We start from the raw sequence: 15,522 nt of genomic DNA on the forward strand, positions 1-15,522 counted from the left end.
CAAATCACATAATGATTTCCCTGACCAACCAAATAACAGCTTCTATTTTTTACCGCGAGTTGGCGCTAACCACAGCAAACGCGTTTGCGTTGCGCGTTGACAGTCGTGTGCTTTCAATTTTACCTAACTGCCATTACTGTCAAGCGGCACACAAGCGTCGCGTTTATTTACGTCGGAAAGTGCAAACAAGGGTGTTTACTGGGCACGGTTGCAATAATTATTCCTGTAAAGTTTAGTTAATTTGAATCGTTTATCACAAATTCTGGGCGTAATGACATCCACCAGTACACCTTTGCGGAAATCAAACGCATCGCGTGTGTTCGGTACTCCACAATCTATAGTACGAGAGGTAAACAAGATGCTTCTTGGCGTCACTGTGTATGGAGAACGTGATGAATTTTCCATTTTCTCATTTCTTCTAGGTGGCAAACGATGATGAAGCTGAACGAAGAAGCCGGCGTTCGGAAGTATCGATTAACGATTCTACAAGCGCCGTTCAGGAAAATGAAAATATTAATATGTGCTTGAAGCTATACTCTGACAATGTGAGACAACGCTATACCGTGTATCCTGTGTGTAGATGTGATGTTTTTGCTAATATGGATTTCTTTTCACAGAAAATGAGCAAGGAGAATGCCTGGTCGTTAACTATCATCGATAGTTTCGCTACGCTGATGGCCCGTCATTCGAAATCACTCCAGAACTTCCAGGTAGCGGGTTCAACGCTGGAAGCATCTACGAAAGTGTACGGACTCCGTGTCGATTCCGTGCATACGGACGTAATGCGCATGTGTTCCGAACTTACACGACAAACTGCGCGTGCTATGAACAACAATCCCGAGGATGAAAATGATGAAGGTGCTGATCGTCAGGGAAGTGATCTATCGATGGTGGAAGGAGCCGATGGAAGCAATAAGGAAAACAATCAGACTGTCACTACGCAGCCGAAAGTGAAGAAGAAGCGCACCCGTAACATAGTCAGTACGATAACGAAATCGAAGGAAGCGATCAATGGCCCACTGGACACGAACCCGTTTATGGATCCGTTTTTTGCAAAGCTGAACTCGGTCGTGGGCGATGTAAACAGTTCAAGCAGATTGATGCAAAATATCGTGCCGACGAAAAATGCTGAGCTGAGGCTTGGTATGGATTACCCTTTTTGGGATCCGTTGCAACCACCCGAGCTTGATTTGGATGGAATGACAGAAACGTACGACGGGTTAGAATGTAGCACACTCCGGTTCTTTCCACTAGGACCGGGAAATTTGCTACGATCATTACGCTCTGGTTATTTAATTACGGATGCACCAGCGGAAGATGATGAGGATGATGACGATCAGCGCAGCAATCGAACCTCCCTGGATGCACATATGGACGATATAGAGGCACGAGACCATGGTACTTCGCTGGTGAATCGGTCTGCACTGGATGTGCACTTCGATATTAATGCCGAGGTGGAACCAGTACCGTCTGGGGATGCTTTTATACTCGATTACGATGCAAAAGATATTGACGGTAACGATGACTTTGCGGAAGATGATCAACTGGCCCTAGAACAGTGCAAGGGGTTAAGGCATAAAACGGTTGTTATCGAGGATATGAAGCCGCTAGAATCTTTTAACGCTCAGTTAGACTATTCATATCGTCCGCTGGACATAATATCTCAGTTTTGGGCCGGTCCATCGCACTGGAAGTTTAAGCGAACGTTGCGACCCCGTACGACTATCGCTCCAAGTGAAACAGCATCGACCGCCTCTACAAATTCAAAGGAACGGGTAGGGCAACGCAAGAAACGGTTCGAACTAGACACACTAGACGAGGTGTTGAGTGTGAATGAAACATTGTTCCAGGAGTATAACCCTAATCGGCCAAATAAGGGATTCACGCATCTGAAGAGCGCGATCTGCAAAAAATGGGAATCAAAAAAGCTTAAACTTCCCACCGATTATCATCTTGATCCGAATCGTTTCGACGTTTACAAATATGCCCGAGGTATAACTATACTGAATCTTTGCGAGGTAGACGTATCGAACCATGCCCCTTCGGAAGAGTACAACTGTGATGCCAGGGATGATCAGATATCGTGTAGCAACGATACGGTGAGTGCAACAAAGAACGAACTGTTTCTTTTCAAAGTGTTAACAATTAAATAAAACATATTGTGTTTTGCAGAATGATGGCGGTGACAATGACATGATGATGAACCACGATGATGGCGAGTTTCATCCTATGGAGCACGATAATCGACCACTCGAGCACGGCGAGAAAGATAAGACAATGAACGCTAGCTCGATTGTCGATATAATATCGTCCGAGTTTCATGGTGCACCGGACAGGGTAATAATTCAACTTTGAAGTGGAAGTAGCGTGGGAAAATATGATTGACGATCGTTGTTTTCTCATTACAGGTTCAAAAGATCAATATAGCTTACGCTAAGACGGCCAAGGTAATCGACATGAAGCAGCTCAAGTACAACTGCTGGCGCGTGATCAGCTCACACGTACAGGCCGAAATGGGCCCACCGCCAACACAAAACCCCTCCCAACCGGATGTTAGTCTCATGTCACCAACACAATCCGATGATGCTAAGATCACATTCACCACCCTGTACCGTAAAGTACCTCATCTACTTAGCAAAACAATGAGTGAAAACATTTCAAAATCGTTAGCATTCTACGCCGTGCTGCATTTGGCAAACGAAAAATCTCTCCTACTTGAACGGCAGGAAGATTTGAATGATTTTACTATAAGAAAAGCAGACGTGTGAAGTACTATCAACTGTATGTACATTTTGCCGTTCCATATCATGTAATGAAAGTTTTATGAGTGTGATGTAAACATCAGACAATTGTAAAACGTGTCTGCTGACATGTAAGTTTTGGTGTGCATTTATATGAGATTAAGTACAATATAATTTTTAAAATATTACATGTCGTCTTCCTTAGTTTGTGCATGAATGGTTATTTTTTTTCACATCATATTAATTTATAAATGAGATTAAGATTAATCCAGCACTTATGCAACAGTCTTATCGCAATCATAATATTCGCTTCATAGCTCGTTGGTCCCAAAATGTTACACGCGATGTGCATAAGAAAACATTGTTCTAAAGCAGTTGATTACAAAGCACCCACCAAATCACACACACAATTATGGTGCTATTTTCCGAACGTTTCATGAATTTCCCTATATTGAAATAGATTAGCAATTGCAACGATAAACCCACTACAAATCCAATATATATATCTACGTAGTTTTGTGGTTGACCGTGAAGATCAGTTGAGCTACGTACGCTAAATTAGCAATTCACACGATACGAATGTAATAGTCTGTCCTATGCTATCTAAAACGGGGATTAGTGTGATTTTTTTTCATTCAATCGCTAATAACATAGGCGTTACAAATCTTATTTTATATTGTCAATACCCACACCAGCATCCTCTGCTTCAGTTTATAGTATTTCTGCTATTCAGTAATGAAGACCATTTGCTACTCCGATTTGTCAGTATTCACGTGTTAAACGCATACAAAACGAGACCAGGGGATGAAAATCTGGACCGTCTGGTTCGATCGTGCTTTCCTACTTGCGTGAGTCATGCCACACGTCATGTGTGTGCAGCTGGATGAATGGTCCAAACCAGCTTCCTTGGCAATATATATTTCATGCCTGGTGGCACACGCAACATTCAACGCCAGAGGTATGCATTTTGGTCCGAGGCAGAACGTTGGTGAAAGAAAAAAACGAAATTTATTACCCAATATCCACCCATTTAATCAATCCAACTACGGTGGAAGTGGTAGATAGAATGAGGTATGTGTTGCCAGGGGTATGTGCTGAACCGGTGTAGTTCATTTATTTCTATGTGTAGAATTCGTTGATTTTTTCTACCAATCAGTTTCAGCAAACACGAAGTACGAGCTCCTCTGTTTATCCTTTTCATGCGTGACCTTCCGAAAACAGACCAGGGGAAAAAGTACAATGAGAGGCAGTTTTACGGCCTCACACGAGCTAGATTAGCATGGAGTAGCATCAGTTTTACCGGCATAAGGCATGCAATCAAATCAAGTGGAATGTGAAATAAGCAAGACAGTCGCATTTCAGCTATGTTATATTGCAGTAAGAATGTAGTGGTAGTAAAATAAATTCCTGGAACAACGATTGATAGACATGCTGGTGGATGTACCTGGGAATCAAGCAATGCATCAACCTCCTGATCATACTATTCCTTCGCTCAATTAGAATGAAACGGTTTCTTGTATTTGAAGAATTTGTTCCGGTTATTGCTAAATCCTCTATGTGTTAAAAACCTCTTGATTAATGAATCGTTATCCGTCTGGACACTAGACAAATTCTTCAGATAGAAGAGCTGTGGACCATGCAATGTTCCCGAATCCCAACGCAACGCGTACGGAAAACTAGAAGAAAATATTATTTATTTATTTAATTTTCAGTATTACGGCTTTTGCCGTATTAACAGTAGTAGGAAATACTGTACGATGGTATTAATAGTACAAGGAGTTGCAGTATTTAGACACTCGTCGCATGAAGATTTATTGTAATTAACTGTAAGTAAGACGAGGGGATGAAGAAGAGAATTACCCAATTGATAAGCAAACATCCTAGGAATTGAGAAAACGGAAACAGTCATAGTTGTGTGCTCCACAGTGATTATTTTGAACAACTTGTATAATTGTCACTCAATTGTCAGTCAACAGTTGTGCGTAATTCATAAACGAACAGAAACTTATCGAACTGTACCGTCACTCCATGTTGAAGGATCATCAATTTTGCAGTTAGCAATGGTTGCTCAAAACAAAAGCCGCCTGAAAATGTGTGACCTTATTCCTTATAACAGAATTCATGGGACATCTTCTATCTTAGACGAACCGGGACCGGGAAACGTCCACAAAAATCGCTTTTTTTAGGAACGTAGCCTCCAGACTCCTTCTGAGCCTGACCGAGGTAGGAACCAAGTACGGAAGATGTTTTCGCGTAAACTTACGATGCATTTTAAAGACATATACCTGTAGGACAAGCTTTAGTAAAGCAGGAGCAGGAGAATTGAGACAAGAGTAAAAATGAATGGACTCAATATGGCAGTTATTCGCCGTGGAACAAATAGGAAAACTTTTTGACAGGCGACCCTTTTTTTCGGCCACTGTTCTTTTTAACACTGGTGGGTTATTTTTGCCTCCTTCTGGATATGGGAATTGGTGAGCAATGCAAAAATAAATCATGGGGTTGTTTGTGCGCCGAAAGTTTCAAGAACCTTTTTACGTTTCCTTTTAGTGTCATCTATTTTTCAGACACTTTCCAGTCACCCATGGGTTGTCGTGGTTTGCATGGAATGCAAAAAAGGAAGGATGGACGTTACCATCATCTACCCGAACCTATTCGAAATCATTCCGATAAGTTATACGACCGAACGATATAAAGCGAAGACGCATTCGGTGATGATGAAATTGATATTTATATCTCTCGACGACAACGCACTCAGGTAACGATATAATTTGATAAACAAATAACACATGTTCCGTAGCAGAATCTAATAAAGACTACACGGAGCGCTATGACGTAAAATATTAACACATCCGATTTCGGATAAGTTTGATTGATTGCGCTTAGGTGGTCGATTATATTCCCACATTCCCAATGAAGCACATTCAACCTTGCTGTACGTTTAATGTTCCCTCTTGTTTGTCCTTGGAGGCAAAACGCAGATCGTTTGATGTGAAATTATTAAACAGTTTGATTCTAACCAGAGAACACTTCACACGATTTTGGGAAAGGACACACAATTCAGCTCACCCTCAGATTAAATCGCTCTCCACATGCAATTACGGGTCAGCTAATTATAATCCATTGCAGATGACGCGTCGTGATCGGGGTCTTGCTGCATTATTTCCAGAGCTGTGGAACTAGAACACTAGAGTTACCCCAATTGCGGCATCGAATTATCATAGCGGCATCGATTCGTCGCCGAAAGCATCATCAGGAAGCCGTATGGAAAATAATTCTATCCAATTATTGCAATAACTTCAGCAGTTTCGGCTTCCTCCCGGTTGTGTTCCACTAAACCCGGACCCCAGGAGCGTCAGTAATTCGTGCAACCATACCTAATAGCATCGTTGGGTACGATGGAAATGATCAAAAAGAATATATGCAGCTTTGGCGGAGCTGTGAAGTGTGTGGTTGGTTTCAATTCAGCAGCGAATAATTATCGCTTTTCCATACGTTGCACTGGTTCGTGAGGATGTTCTGCTATTGAGCACACGTTCCGATAGTTTTAGAGCGTGTTTATTTGCTTCGAAAAGGACATAAATGGGGCAATGAACGAAAAATATGATCAGGATTATAGAATGAACATCCTATCATTAATAGCGATTGTATAACAAAAAATGCAAACTGGAGGTTGTACAACAACCTACGTAACTGTAAAAATTAATTGATTTAGTTTAAACGCAATTGTTAAAGGCTGCTCATTAAACGATGATACAATACCCAGATGACACTCTGGAAAGTATCGAGTTGATTACATTTTGTCAACCTCAATCGTCGTTTAAAATGTAAGTTCTAATCGAGGTGTATTGATGCGTTGCCAGAATAGCGGACTTTGCGCGTAGCGAACCTAAATCGGTAATAACTATAATTGCATACAACCAGCGCATGAAAAATCCTACCTCTGCCATTGGAGTTCGATTGGTCGATAATTTATTTACCTAGCAAGAAAACGAATAAAAGGCACACGCTATAAACAAACGACGTTCCGGAACCGTGTTCTTGCCTGTAGGGTCGTTTGCGGGAACAAACCCATTTGAGACGGGATGTCTTCATCCACGAACGGGTTTTTCTCATGGCAGGAGAAAAACGATTTTTTTCCTAAACGATCCTAGGAGCGAGAAAGGTTCCCCAAAGCTGTTTAAGGAACGTGACTTGATTTGAAGATTTTCATCTCTTGTTTTGGCGTTTGTATGTTTTTTCTTTCCTCAGTCTCGTTTTATTTCTTCACAAAATCTCAAGTCCCACGGTGACCGTCGAGTGGACCTTTGATCTTAAGCTTTGTACGCTTTAATGTGGTTTCGTTTGGTTCGGGTATCCCACTGGTACCACCACGTATCAATCCTGCCAGCTTTGACCCATTTTCGAAAGCATGGCAATATGTATTCAATTATATGCCTCGATAACCTTGCTAGTGGGATGGTTATTCTTAGTAATAACATATTTAGAGAGCGATTTTACTGGTGAAGAAATGACCGGACACAGATGAAAGACACAATGACCCTTAGCATTTCAAATTAAATCAAGGGATATGTTCATCACTGTTCTTTTGGAATGGATGATCAAATAAGTTTACAATTGCCAGTTTTAATCTGGTAACCACACCATTAGGAAAATTAACACGTTGAAATGTTGTCTCTCAGTTTGCAATAGTTTGTGCAATAGTTTACCACTCGCTATTTATTTATTTTCGCAAAACTAGAAGATGGTTAAAAATAAAAATCCCTAGGTTTTCTAAAAGAAAAGCTAACAAGTTCTTGCAACGGATTCGAAAGGATGGATACGACTCAACCACAGTGTCCGTGATGCAAACACTTTTGCAAACCTCACCAACGCAGGGGCCCGTTTAAAAATTTACTCCTAGAAAGGGTAAGGAGCTTTTGATGAGAACACCTTTCCAACCAGGAAGATAATGATTGGTACGACCGTTCACCATACTTTGGTGAATAAATAAACCTCGCCAGAGGACTAAATCAAAATGCCCTCCCGGAGGAATAAATCCTATCTGCAGCTAGCAAACGCAAGGCTTCGCAAAATGCTTCCTTCAAGATGTGTTGCAGCTGGGAAGTGAACTGTGCGCGGAGTCCGTGCTGTAAAGTTTATCGAGCCACTTAGCCGTATTAGGTAGCCGCGAAGTGCTCGACCAGACGAATGTGCTTAACCATGGGTTTACGCCTCAGGAGAGCGCAGTGTGTATAAATCATCGTTTGCCCGAGTTTTCCCGTGGCACATTTCAAACCACACTTGAACGCTTGCCGCACTTGGCAGCAGGCAAAGGATTGACCAGTGTTGTGTGCAAGTGCTTCTTACCCTCGACACAGCATGGATGGTGGTGTTTTGGTTGGTTTATCGTCTTTCGCCATAGAAGAAAGATGACTTCACAAATCTCACAGGAACGGACGACCCGCTGTGGGAAAACCACAGTAGCGAAACACCACGCTCAAGGATAAACTCGAGATCGAACCATGGTGCCGAATCGCATCAGGGGGACATACGGTTGGTGGGTCGACCAGCGACTATTCCCGCAGCACGTCTTCTCTTCGGGAGAAAAACTAATGATTCACCTGCTGATACTACTAAAGCAGGTCGATGAGGAACGTGAAAACACTATCGAACGTGCACTTAAATGTCTTGTATGTCCTGGTATCTTGGCGTAGGAACAGCGGGTGTGGGATTTAGGAGAACAAGATTCAGCGAACGTTTCGTATTTCCGTTTGATTGAGCGTTATTTATTTAATTGATTCGACCTTCGGATCCGGTGGTCGGCTGTCGATTGTCGCAGTTTAAACACAGTTTCGGGAAAAGTAATACGTTAGTAGGGTGCTAGTGAAACGATTACACTAATAGAGGGTATTAATGGTGTTCAGTTCAGTGTTCTGGAAGGAACGGAATAAACTAAAATGATTGAAATGAAGCAAAAAACACGATTGGAGAGAAAATAATAATTTTGTAAATGAGGGAACCTTTTAAAAGTATTTTTAGTTTTATATCCAAACGAAAGTTATAGGGAAGTTAAAGGGAGTTAAAATTCTAATTCTATTCTAAAATTCTACACATTACATTTAATCTTGCTGTTGCTGTTAATTAATACTTAACATAAAGCAGTAAATTCTTGATAATCAATATACAGGATTGAATTATTGTTTTTTTCCTTATAGGCACAACAATCTCAAAAGGTCTAGGCCTGCCATATTTGATCCAATTTGATTCAAGCAAGATCAATTTCATCGTTTGATATTGAAAAGTTTATGGAAAATCTGCTATACAGATTGGCAAATAACTATTAAAGTGCATTTATTACATTTTCCTATTCGCACGCATCAGTCTTCGGTGAATAATTTAGTATTGACCATGTTGATGTAAAAGTTTCTTAGATATAAAAAAGTGATGTATTGCTAAAATATCTGCGCTATCAATATCTGCATGTCTAAAACGTCATTAGAATTCAATTTAAAATCATTTCACAACACCCTACGCCGTCATTTAGGGAAAGTAATTAAGAAGTTTTGCTTGAATTCCAAAATACATCAGCAAGCATGTACATCATTTTTGGTCGGAATTAAATCCGACAGACAATTCGAACCCTTGCGAACTTGCCGATTGCCAACACCAACGTGACAAAACTATTACGAATTTAGTCATGCCTTCATTACGAGATCTGAAAATTGAGATAGGGTCGATTTTTCTTATTATGCTTTCTTGCACACATTATTGACAGCCAAGAATTGGAATAGGCGACTGTCGATGACCGACGGAACATGGCGCAAATACACAATCGGCATGACCATCGGCTCATCAACAGTTTGGTAATTACATTCAACACTCTCGATTTTGGGGTGACATCACGCTGGCACCCTAATCCTTAGCCACACACCAAACCGTGCGGATTGCAATATCTCGACGACTCTTTTTGCGGTTCCGCCTGGGGGAGTTTGTGTACGAAATGTGCGCATAAATTTACCACTTCAATGACGCCTACAAGCAGAAACAAACCGTCATAAGACGTTGGACTTCATGAGTACTTTCGATGAGGGTGAATTCCCATGAACCAACGCGCGATTTTGCACGGAAGCCAATAGTTACCTCGAACCGCACAACCGTACAACTGTTCATGTCCTTTTTGTTTCGAGGATCAAACGTCAGCTTAAGCGAAACTGTGGAGCATTTCGCAAGGACGAATCAAAATGAACGGCTGGGATTGCTTAGAAGTTTTGACGTGCTGGGAGGCATCGAAACTCATACGCACGGAAAACTTCCTCACAATAAACACCTGCTTGACAAACGAGCAGCAGCTGCTGTTTTCCAGCGCTACCACTACTATCCATTTCCATTACTTTATCGAACCCTCCTTAACGTTATCTGGTTGAGTTTATGACTTCTTTCCGCATGTCGTTGTCCTTTTGTACGTTTTCCCCGTACCAGATTTCTTTTTTTCATCGTTGTTGGCGGACAGATTACACAATCAGTCTGGCGAAGGAGAGTTTAGAATAGCAAACGCAAACAGCACCTTTTCAAGGTGGTGGATAAGTGATTTTCGATAGGAATCATTTTTTTTGCCCTGCCGTTCTTTATGATTAAGGCTCAAGGAAGCAAAAAAAGCATGTGATAAAAGAGCTTAGACAACTTCTTTTCTCGCCTGCATACCACTCGCAGCTCTGGTGTGGCATATCATTCGCAAGCCGCCTGAATTTCATTTCATCCTGTTTTGATATGCATTTAATAATATTTTCATTTCGTTGGAAATCGTAGGCTTTTTTATCTGCTTTTTGTCTGATACCACACCCAAAACCCACGCGAAAACGCAAAAAACTGATACACCACGAGTTTGATATGAGTAGCATCCTTATGGATCGCGATATGGGGTTGAAAAGGCTCTAGAATGTTGCTTCCCCCCTGGTGTGGAACTTGTGCAGCCATGTGTTGGTGTCTTTGAAAATTTAAAATTCAATCTAAAACCCTAGTATGCAAAATCAAGTATGCAAAAAAGAGAAGCTACTACTGGATAGGGAAAACTAAAGAAACGATATGCGATGTCTATTTTTTCAGGTTACCTTCAACATCTGGATAGGTTTACTTAGGATAGATCCAAATTCCCCATCCCAAGTCAGTTTTAAATTTTCCACGCTTTTCAACCTCTTGTTGTACTATGCGTGGGACGCCTAGTCAAAATGTAGAAAATTCCTACTCCGAAATCGTCCCACACTTTAAAGCACTTGCATTCTTCACGATGTCATCTGAGTAAAGCGCGTGTGCTCCGATTATCATTTTAATTTACTGTCACACGGGTTGGAATCATCACGAATTCCGGTCCATACCGAGCTGGAAATTAAAGCTGTCAATCACTGAGTTGAGGAAACGTAGTCGTTCGATTCGGAGGAATATTGAATTAGGGACTTGGCCGGATATTGCAACCCGTTGCCGGTGACTAGGAAAATATGCAAAGGCGGCCTAAAGGAAATACAGTTGTACAATGCGATTTGTGTAACAGACTCACAAGTACAATGTTAATGTACAGTAGTGTACAGCCAGTCAAAAGCTGGCACATTAATCTAGCGCGATTTATGGTAATCTTAAATGCGTTTTGTATATGCATCTATCGGTAGTAGCATTCAGCATAGTCCTTGAATAGGTTTCCTTTCTGTGATGTCTTGAAAGTATGCAGGATATTGCAAACTCGTCATTAAACTGAAATAATTTGAAGATTACTGTATTCTACTATCGATTCACAGGAGAACATTAAAATATTGTCCTTTTATCATCAAAGATGGTTTTAAATATCATTTGCAGTGTATTAATGTTCAAATTAATATGGATTTGCTGATACAAACAGCATGTATCTCTCTCTCGCTCTCTCTCTCTCTCTCTCTTTATGTCTCGCTCTCTCTCTCTCTCTATCTTTCTCTTTCTTTCTTTTTCTCTCTCAGAACACACCAAAATCCTCTACGTACTCCTCGTGTATGAATAAAACATCCACCGTATCTCAGCTTTGCACAAAGGAAATCTTCAATCCAAAGGCCCGTGGTGCATAGAGGACACCATAAATATTGCTTGCGCTGCATCGACATTACATCGGTGTGCATTCAATTTGTGAGTTTATCTGCAGCGATGACCGCACGGCCGGCGATACTGAACGCGTTCCGAAACTACCAACACAGTACCGTCGTGTGGATGAAATAGTGCAAAGAAGTGAACCTGGCAGCTACAATTACTTCGCTGACTTTGTACCACCGGTTTCCTAGGATGCTGGTGATGGTCAAGCGAGAAAAGTCCATTTTCCAACCGGCGAGTCTCCCGATATTGTGCGCTGGTATATTACAGCACCAAAAAGGAGAGTAAATCATTTCCCGGCAAACGATGAGAACCGTCCTTCCCTAATAGTTCCCTCTTGCTGTAGCTGTAGGTCACATTGAACTTCCGGCAGACGATGTTTTGGAGGCTGCTTGCGATAAATTCCCCAACCAGCTTCTCTAGCAGCATCGTAACGATCATAAATATGTCATCTCACGTACGGCTGGACCAGCGGATATCTGTGTTTCTTGCAAACGTTCAAAAGGTGCCTGGTTCGGCTAGCTGACTCTTCTTTTATTCTTATTATCAACGGCATCATCACCATCATCGTTGTCGGTATTATTATTATGTTCCCTTCTCTGCGCACGATTAGAAACCGAGAAGCAATGATCGTACGGAAGGGTTTTGGGTATTTGTGTGGAAATTCACAGTCCTACCCAAAGGAACGACAGCACCAGAGAGGGGAATTAGGAGCTAAGGTCAGCATATTATAAAGCAATTTCCCGCTTTCTAGCTGTAATGATGGTCGTTGCGTAACCTTAAACCAAAAGAGGCCAAACGAAGCATGTAGTTTTGTTGGTATGTGAATGTTGGCGAAGGACACTTCAAACAGAATGATTTTAAAGAGAACAACGTGTGAGTAATTCGTGTAACTTTTTAAAGTTGTTTGAAGATGTTTTTTTGTTTATTACAATCAGTACTTTACACATATAAATGGTACATGATGCGCTGGTTGAATTTATGCAACTGGAATTCTTTTACATAGTACATACAACTAGGAATAGATTTTTTATTCTAATTCGGTATATTCAAGCTATTTTGGAACCAACTTCAGGCAATATGAGGCTGAATTCGCATTATTTACTACGGCCATACCAACCAAGTTCGTGAAAAGGCATCCTTCCCCTACCGGTCGATTTTGGTCGCATCCTTGCCCCATACAAAACCTCACAGCGCAAAACGGTAATGGAAAATTCATAGCGTACGCTAGGTTGACCATAAATGCAACGCCACTGCGCCCGGTGACCGTTTGCCATTTTCATTGCCATGTCCAGTTCAATAAACATCCTCCTCTCGAGTTCGATTGCAGACGCGTCGTTTTTCCGGTGCTCCATCCCTTATCGTGGTACTCAAAAAGTCATCCGATGATGATGAACGAGTCATAAGATGGAGAGCGTACAAAAATGCATTGCAATGGTGCACTCATCGTCATGTGACAAGACTCCAACGGTTTGGCAGGTTCCGCACAAAATGGCATGGTACAGATAGAAACCCATTGTGGACGATTCCTCGTCGGTCGCCATGTGATGAAAACGGGAAAGATTGCGACGGGACGATGCTTCTTCTGTTGGCCAGGATAATAATGTCGCCCTGCTGGGGCGTAAGCAAACTATGTTCTGTGTGGTTTTGTGTCGTGTCGGGTGTTGCTGATGCTGGAAAAGCCTTCCGGGAAAAAGGCTGCGGGCTACCCCATGTTTGGTCGAAAAGTGACAGACCACAAACGAGACCACCGAAAACATTCCCACCCACCGTAGAACATGGAATCGAATAAGAGGAGGTGCAGCCAAATTGAAACGATTTCCCAACTGTCCTTCCAGCTGAGCCATACCTCGAAACACAAGACACCGTGTTCGTTGACATTTCACACAAGTATGTGAATGTGTGTTTGTGAATGTGTCCGGTGAGTTGCGGTGGGAAAATAAAACAGCGGCCGAAAACGGAAAATTACATGTGAAAACATATTGTACGTACGTGTCACGTTTTATAGCTCTTCCCGTGGTCGTAAACGAGGAATTTCTCAGTCATAAATTAAAACGATGCTTTTTAGAAAAGAGAAGACTAAGGACTCGAGCAGGAATTGCTCACAGAGAAACTGGAATTATTTTATACAAAAACTGAATAGTCCTATTGCTCTGTGTTGTGTTGGCAAAAACAAACATCCTTGCTCATCCCTGTTTCATCCAACTCAGCTTGGACTATATGAAATATGATGGAAAAGTTAAAAAAAGAAATTAAAAAGGTTTTGTTATCCCTTTTTAACGCGATGAAACTCGTTTCCAAATGGACTAGTGCTGGTGTTTTTGAAAGAATGGTGCGAAACCACCCAAACAAGTTCTATGTGAAATTTAGCAGATAGATACAGAGATAGGGATACTTAAAAGCTTGACACAGAATGATACAATATCAACAATCGTGACCGTAGTATGAGAAACTGCAATTATTCCTTGTTGGTTGAACTTGCCACACTTGCTATATTCGTCACAGCCTTAGCGTGAAATCATATATCTTATGTGGTGCATAGTAATACTAGTCCTGAGTTTAGATACTTTAGACATACTCTAGACATGATTAAGATTGGATGCTTGTGGTGAATACAAAAGGGCACAATTGATACTTTGACATTGAAAACGCAGACAGCGATGATCATTGTCATTGTCAGTTTTTGCGATAATTTGTTTAAGAAAATTGTTAAATATCAGAAGCACACCAGAGAAAAGCATCATAATTTATAAATTGAAAGTGAATCGACTGTTAGAAGATATTGTTTGACATAAAATGGCTTACCAAAATCTTACTGATTTTAAAACTTTTAAAATATAACAAAAGCTTATAATGCTTTACATGAACATTTAAGCCAATCTTTGTGAAGCACATTATAGCTCGATAATACTATTTCAGCTAAACCATATCAGTTCTTCCTTATGTTCCAAACAAGATCAATTTCATCTGCCAATCCCCTCTTGTAGGTAAGCAACTTAAATGTCAACTGACCATCACTCATTACACAGCCATTAGCGTTCAAGTCGATTACCTTGGTGTCAAACAAAACGTAAAGACAATTCAATCAATCACTCCACATCAATCGAATCAAATGGTCATCCTCATTGTGCCTTGTACTTGTAAAAAAAGAATAGCTGAAATATCCCTGACAGCTTGCTTGAAAGCTTGAGTATTTTCTTCCCCTCTGCGATTACGGCTTTATTCCCAGCGCACATCGTTAGCAATCGTCCAAACGGGAAACTCCTTCTCATCAAACAAATCTGGTGCAGCATGCAGTTAATCTTTCCCTCTCCGCATGAGGTCGCTGCTCGAAATGGTCCATTTCCTTCCCGGGAGCGGTCGTTAGTTCGTTGATTGGAAGAATGTCTTCCTCATACAAAAGGGGATTGTTGCAACACACCAAGAGCGAGGGGATTTTCATCTTAATCCGGCATCAAATGAGCTACGGTGTTTGGAATCGGATTTCTTGAGCCATTGACTTTCGGTCTGCACCATTCAGAGCCCAAAAAATCAGAACACAGTTCAATGATCCCTGATGCTGTGTAGCGTAGATCATACCCCTCGTTGTGGTGTGTAGCACTTAGTTTTCTGTTTTATAGTGAAGGGAGTTGTACTTCCAAAAGATGATTATCCAAAAGACTCCCTCCCGCACTAATGGTGGAATGCAAACGTA

At 41.3% G+C, this 15,522-nt stretch overlaps 1 protein-coding gene across 1 annotated transcript; it reads left to right on the forward strand.

Moving 5' to 3' along the window:
* Nucleotides 1-271: 271 nt before the first annotated feature.
* Nucleotides 272-2,768, forward strand: LOC128707916 (condensin complex subunit 2). Its single transcript, XM_053802874.1, has 5 exons — nucleotides 272-349; nucleotides 423-545; nucleotides 618-2,099; nucleotides 2,173-2,337; nucleotides 2,409-2,768. Exons 1-5 carry the CDS (start codon nucleotides 272-274, stop codon nucleotides 2,766-2,768), a joined length of 2,208 nt encoding a protein of 735 aa, XP_053658849.1.
* Nucleotides 2,769-15,522: the final 12,754 nt, after the last annotated feature.

The sequence above is a fragment of the Anopheles marshallii genome, chromosome 2 (assembly GCF_943734725.1).
Source record: "Anopheles marshallii chromosome 2, idAnoMarsDA_429_01, whole genome shotgun sequence".
NCBI classification, from domain to species: Eukaryota; Metazoa; Arthropoda; class Insecta; order Diptera; family Culicidae; genus Anopheles; species Anopheles marshallii.

What these genes read in the sequence shown, in the direction of transcription:
- LOC128707916 (XM_053802874.1), top strand. Translation starts at nt 272, where the DNA reads ATGACATCCACCAGTACACCTTTGCGGAAATCAAACGCATCGCGTGTG. An exon ending in TATCGTGTAGCAACGATACG is followed by an intron (nt 2,100 to 2,172) that starts GTGAGTGCAACA and finishes TGTGTTTTGCAG; the next exon opens with AATGATGGCGGTGACAATGA. An exon ending in TTCATGGTGCACCGGACAGG is followed by an intron (nt 2,338 to 2,408) that starts GTAATAATTCAA and finishes TTCTCATTACAG; the next exon opens with GTTCAAAAGATCAATATAGC.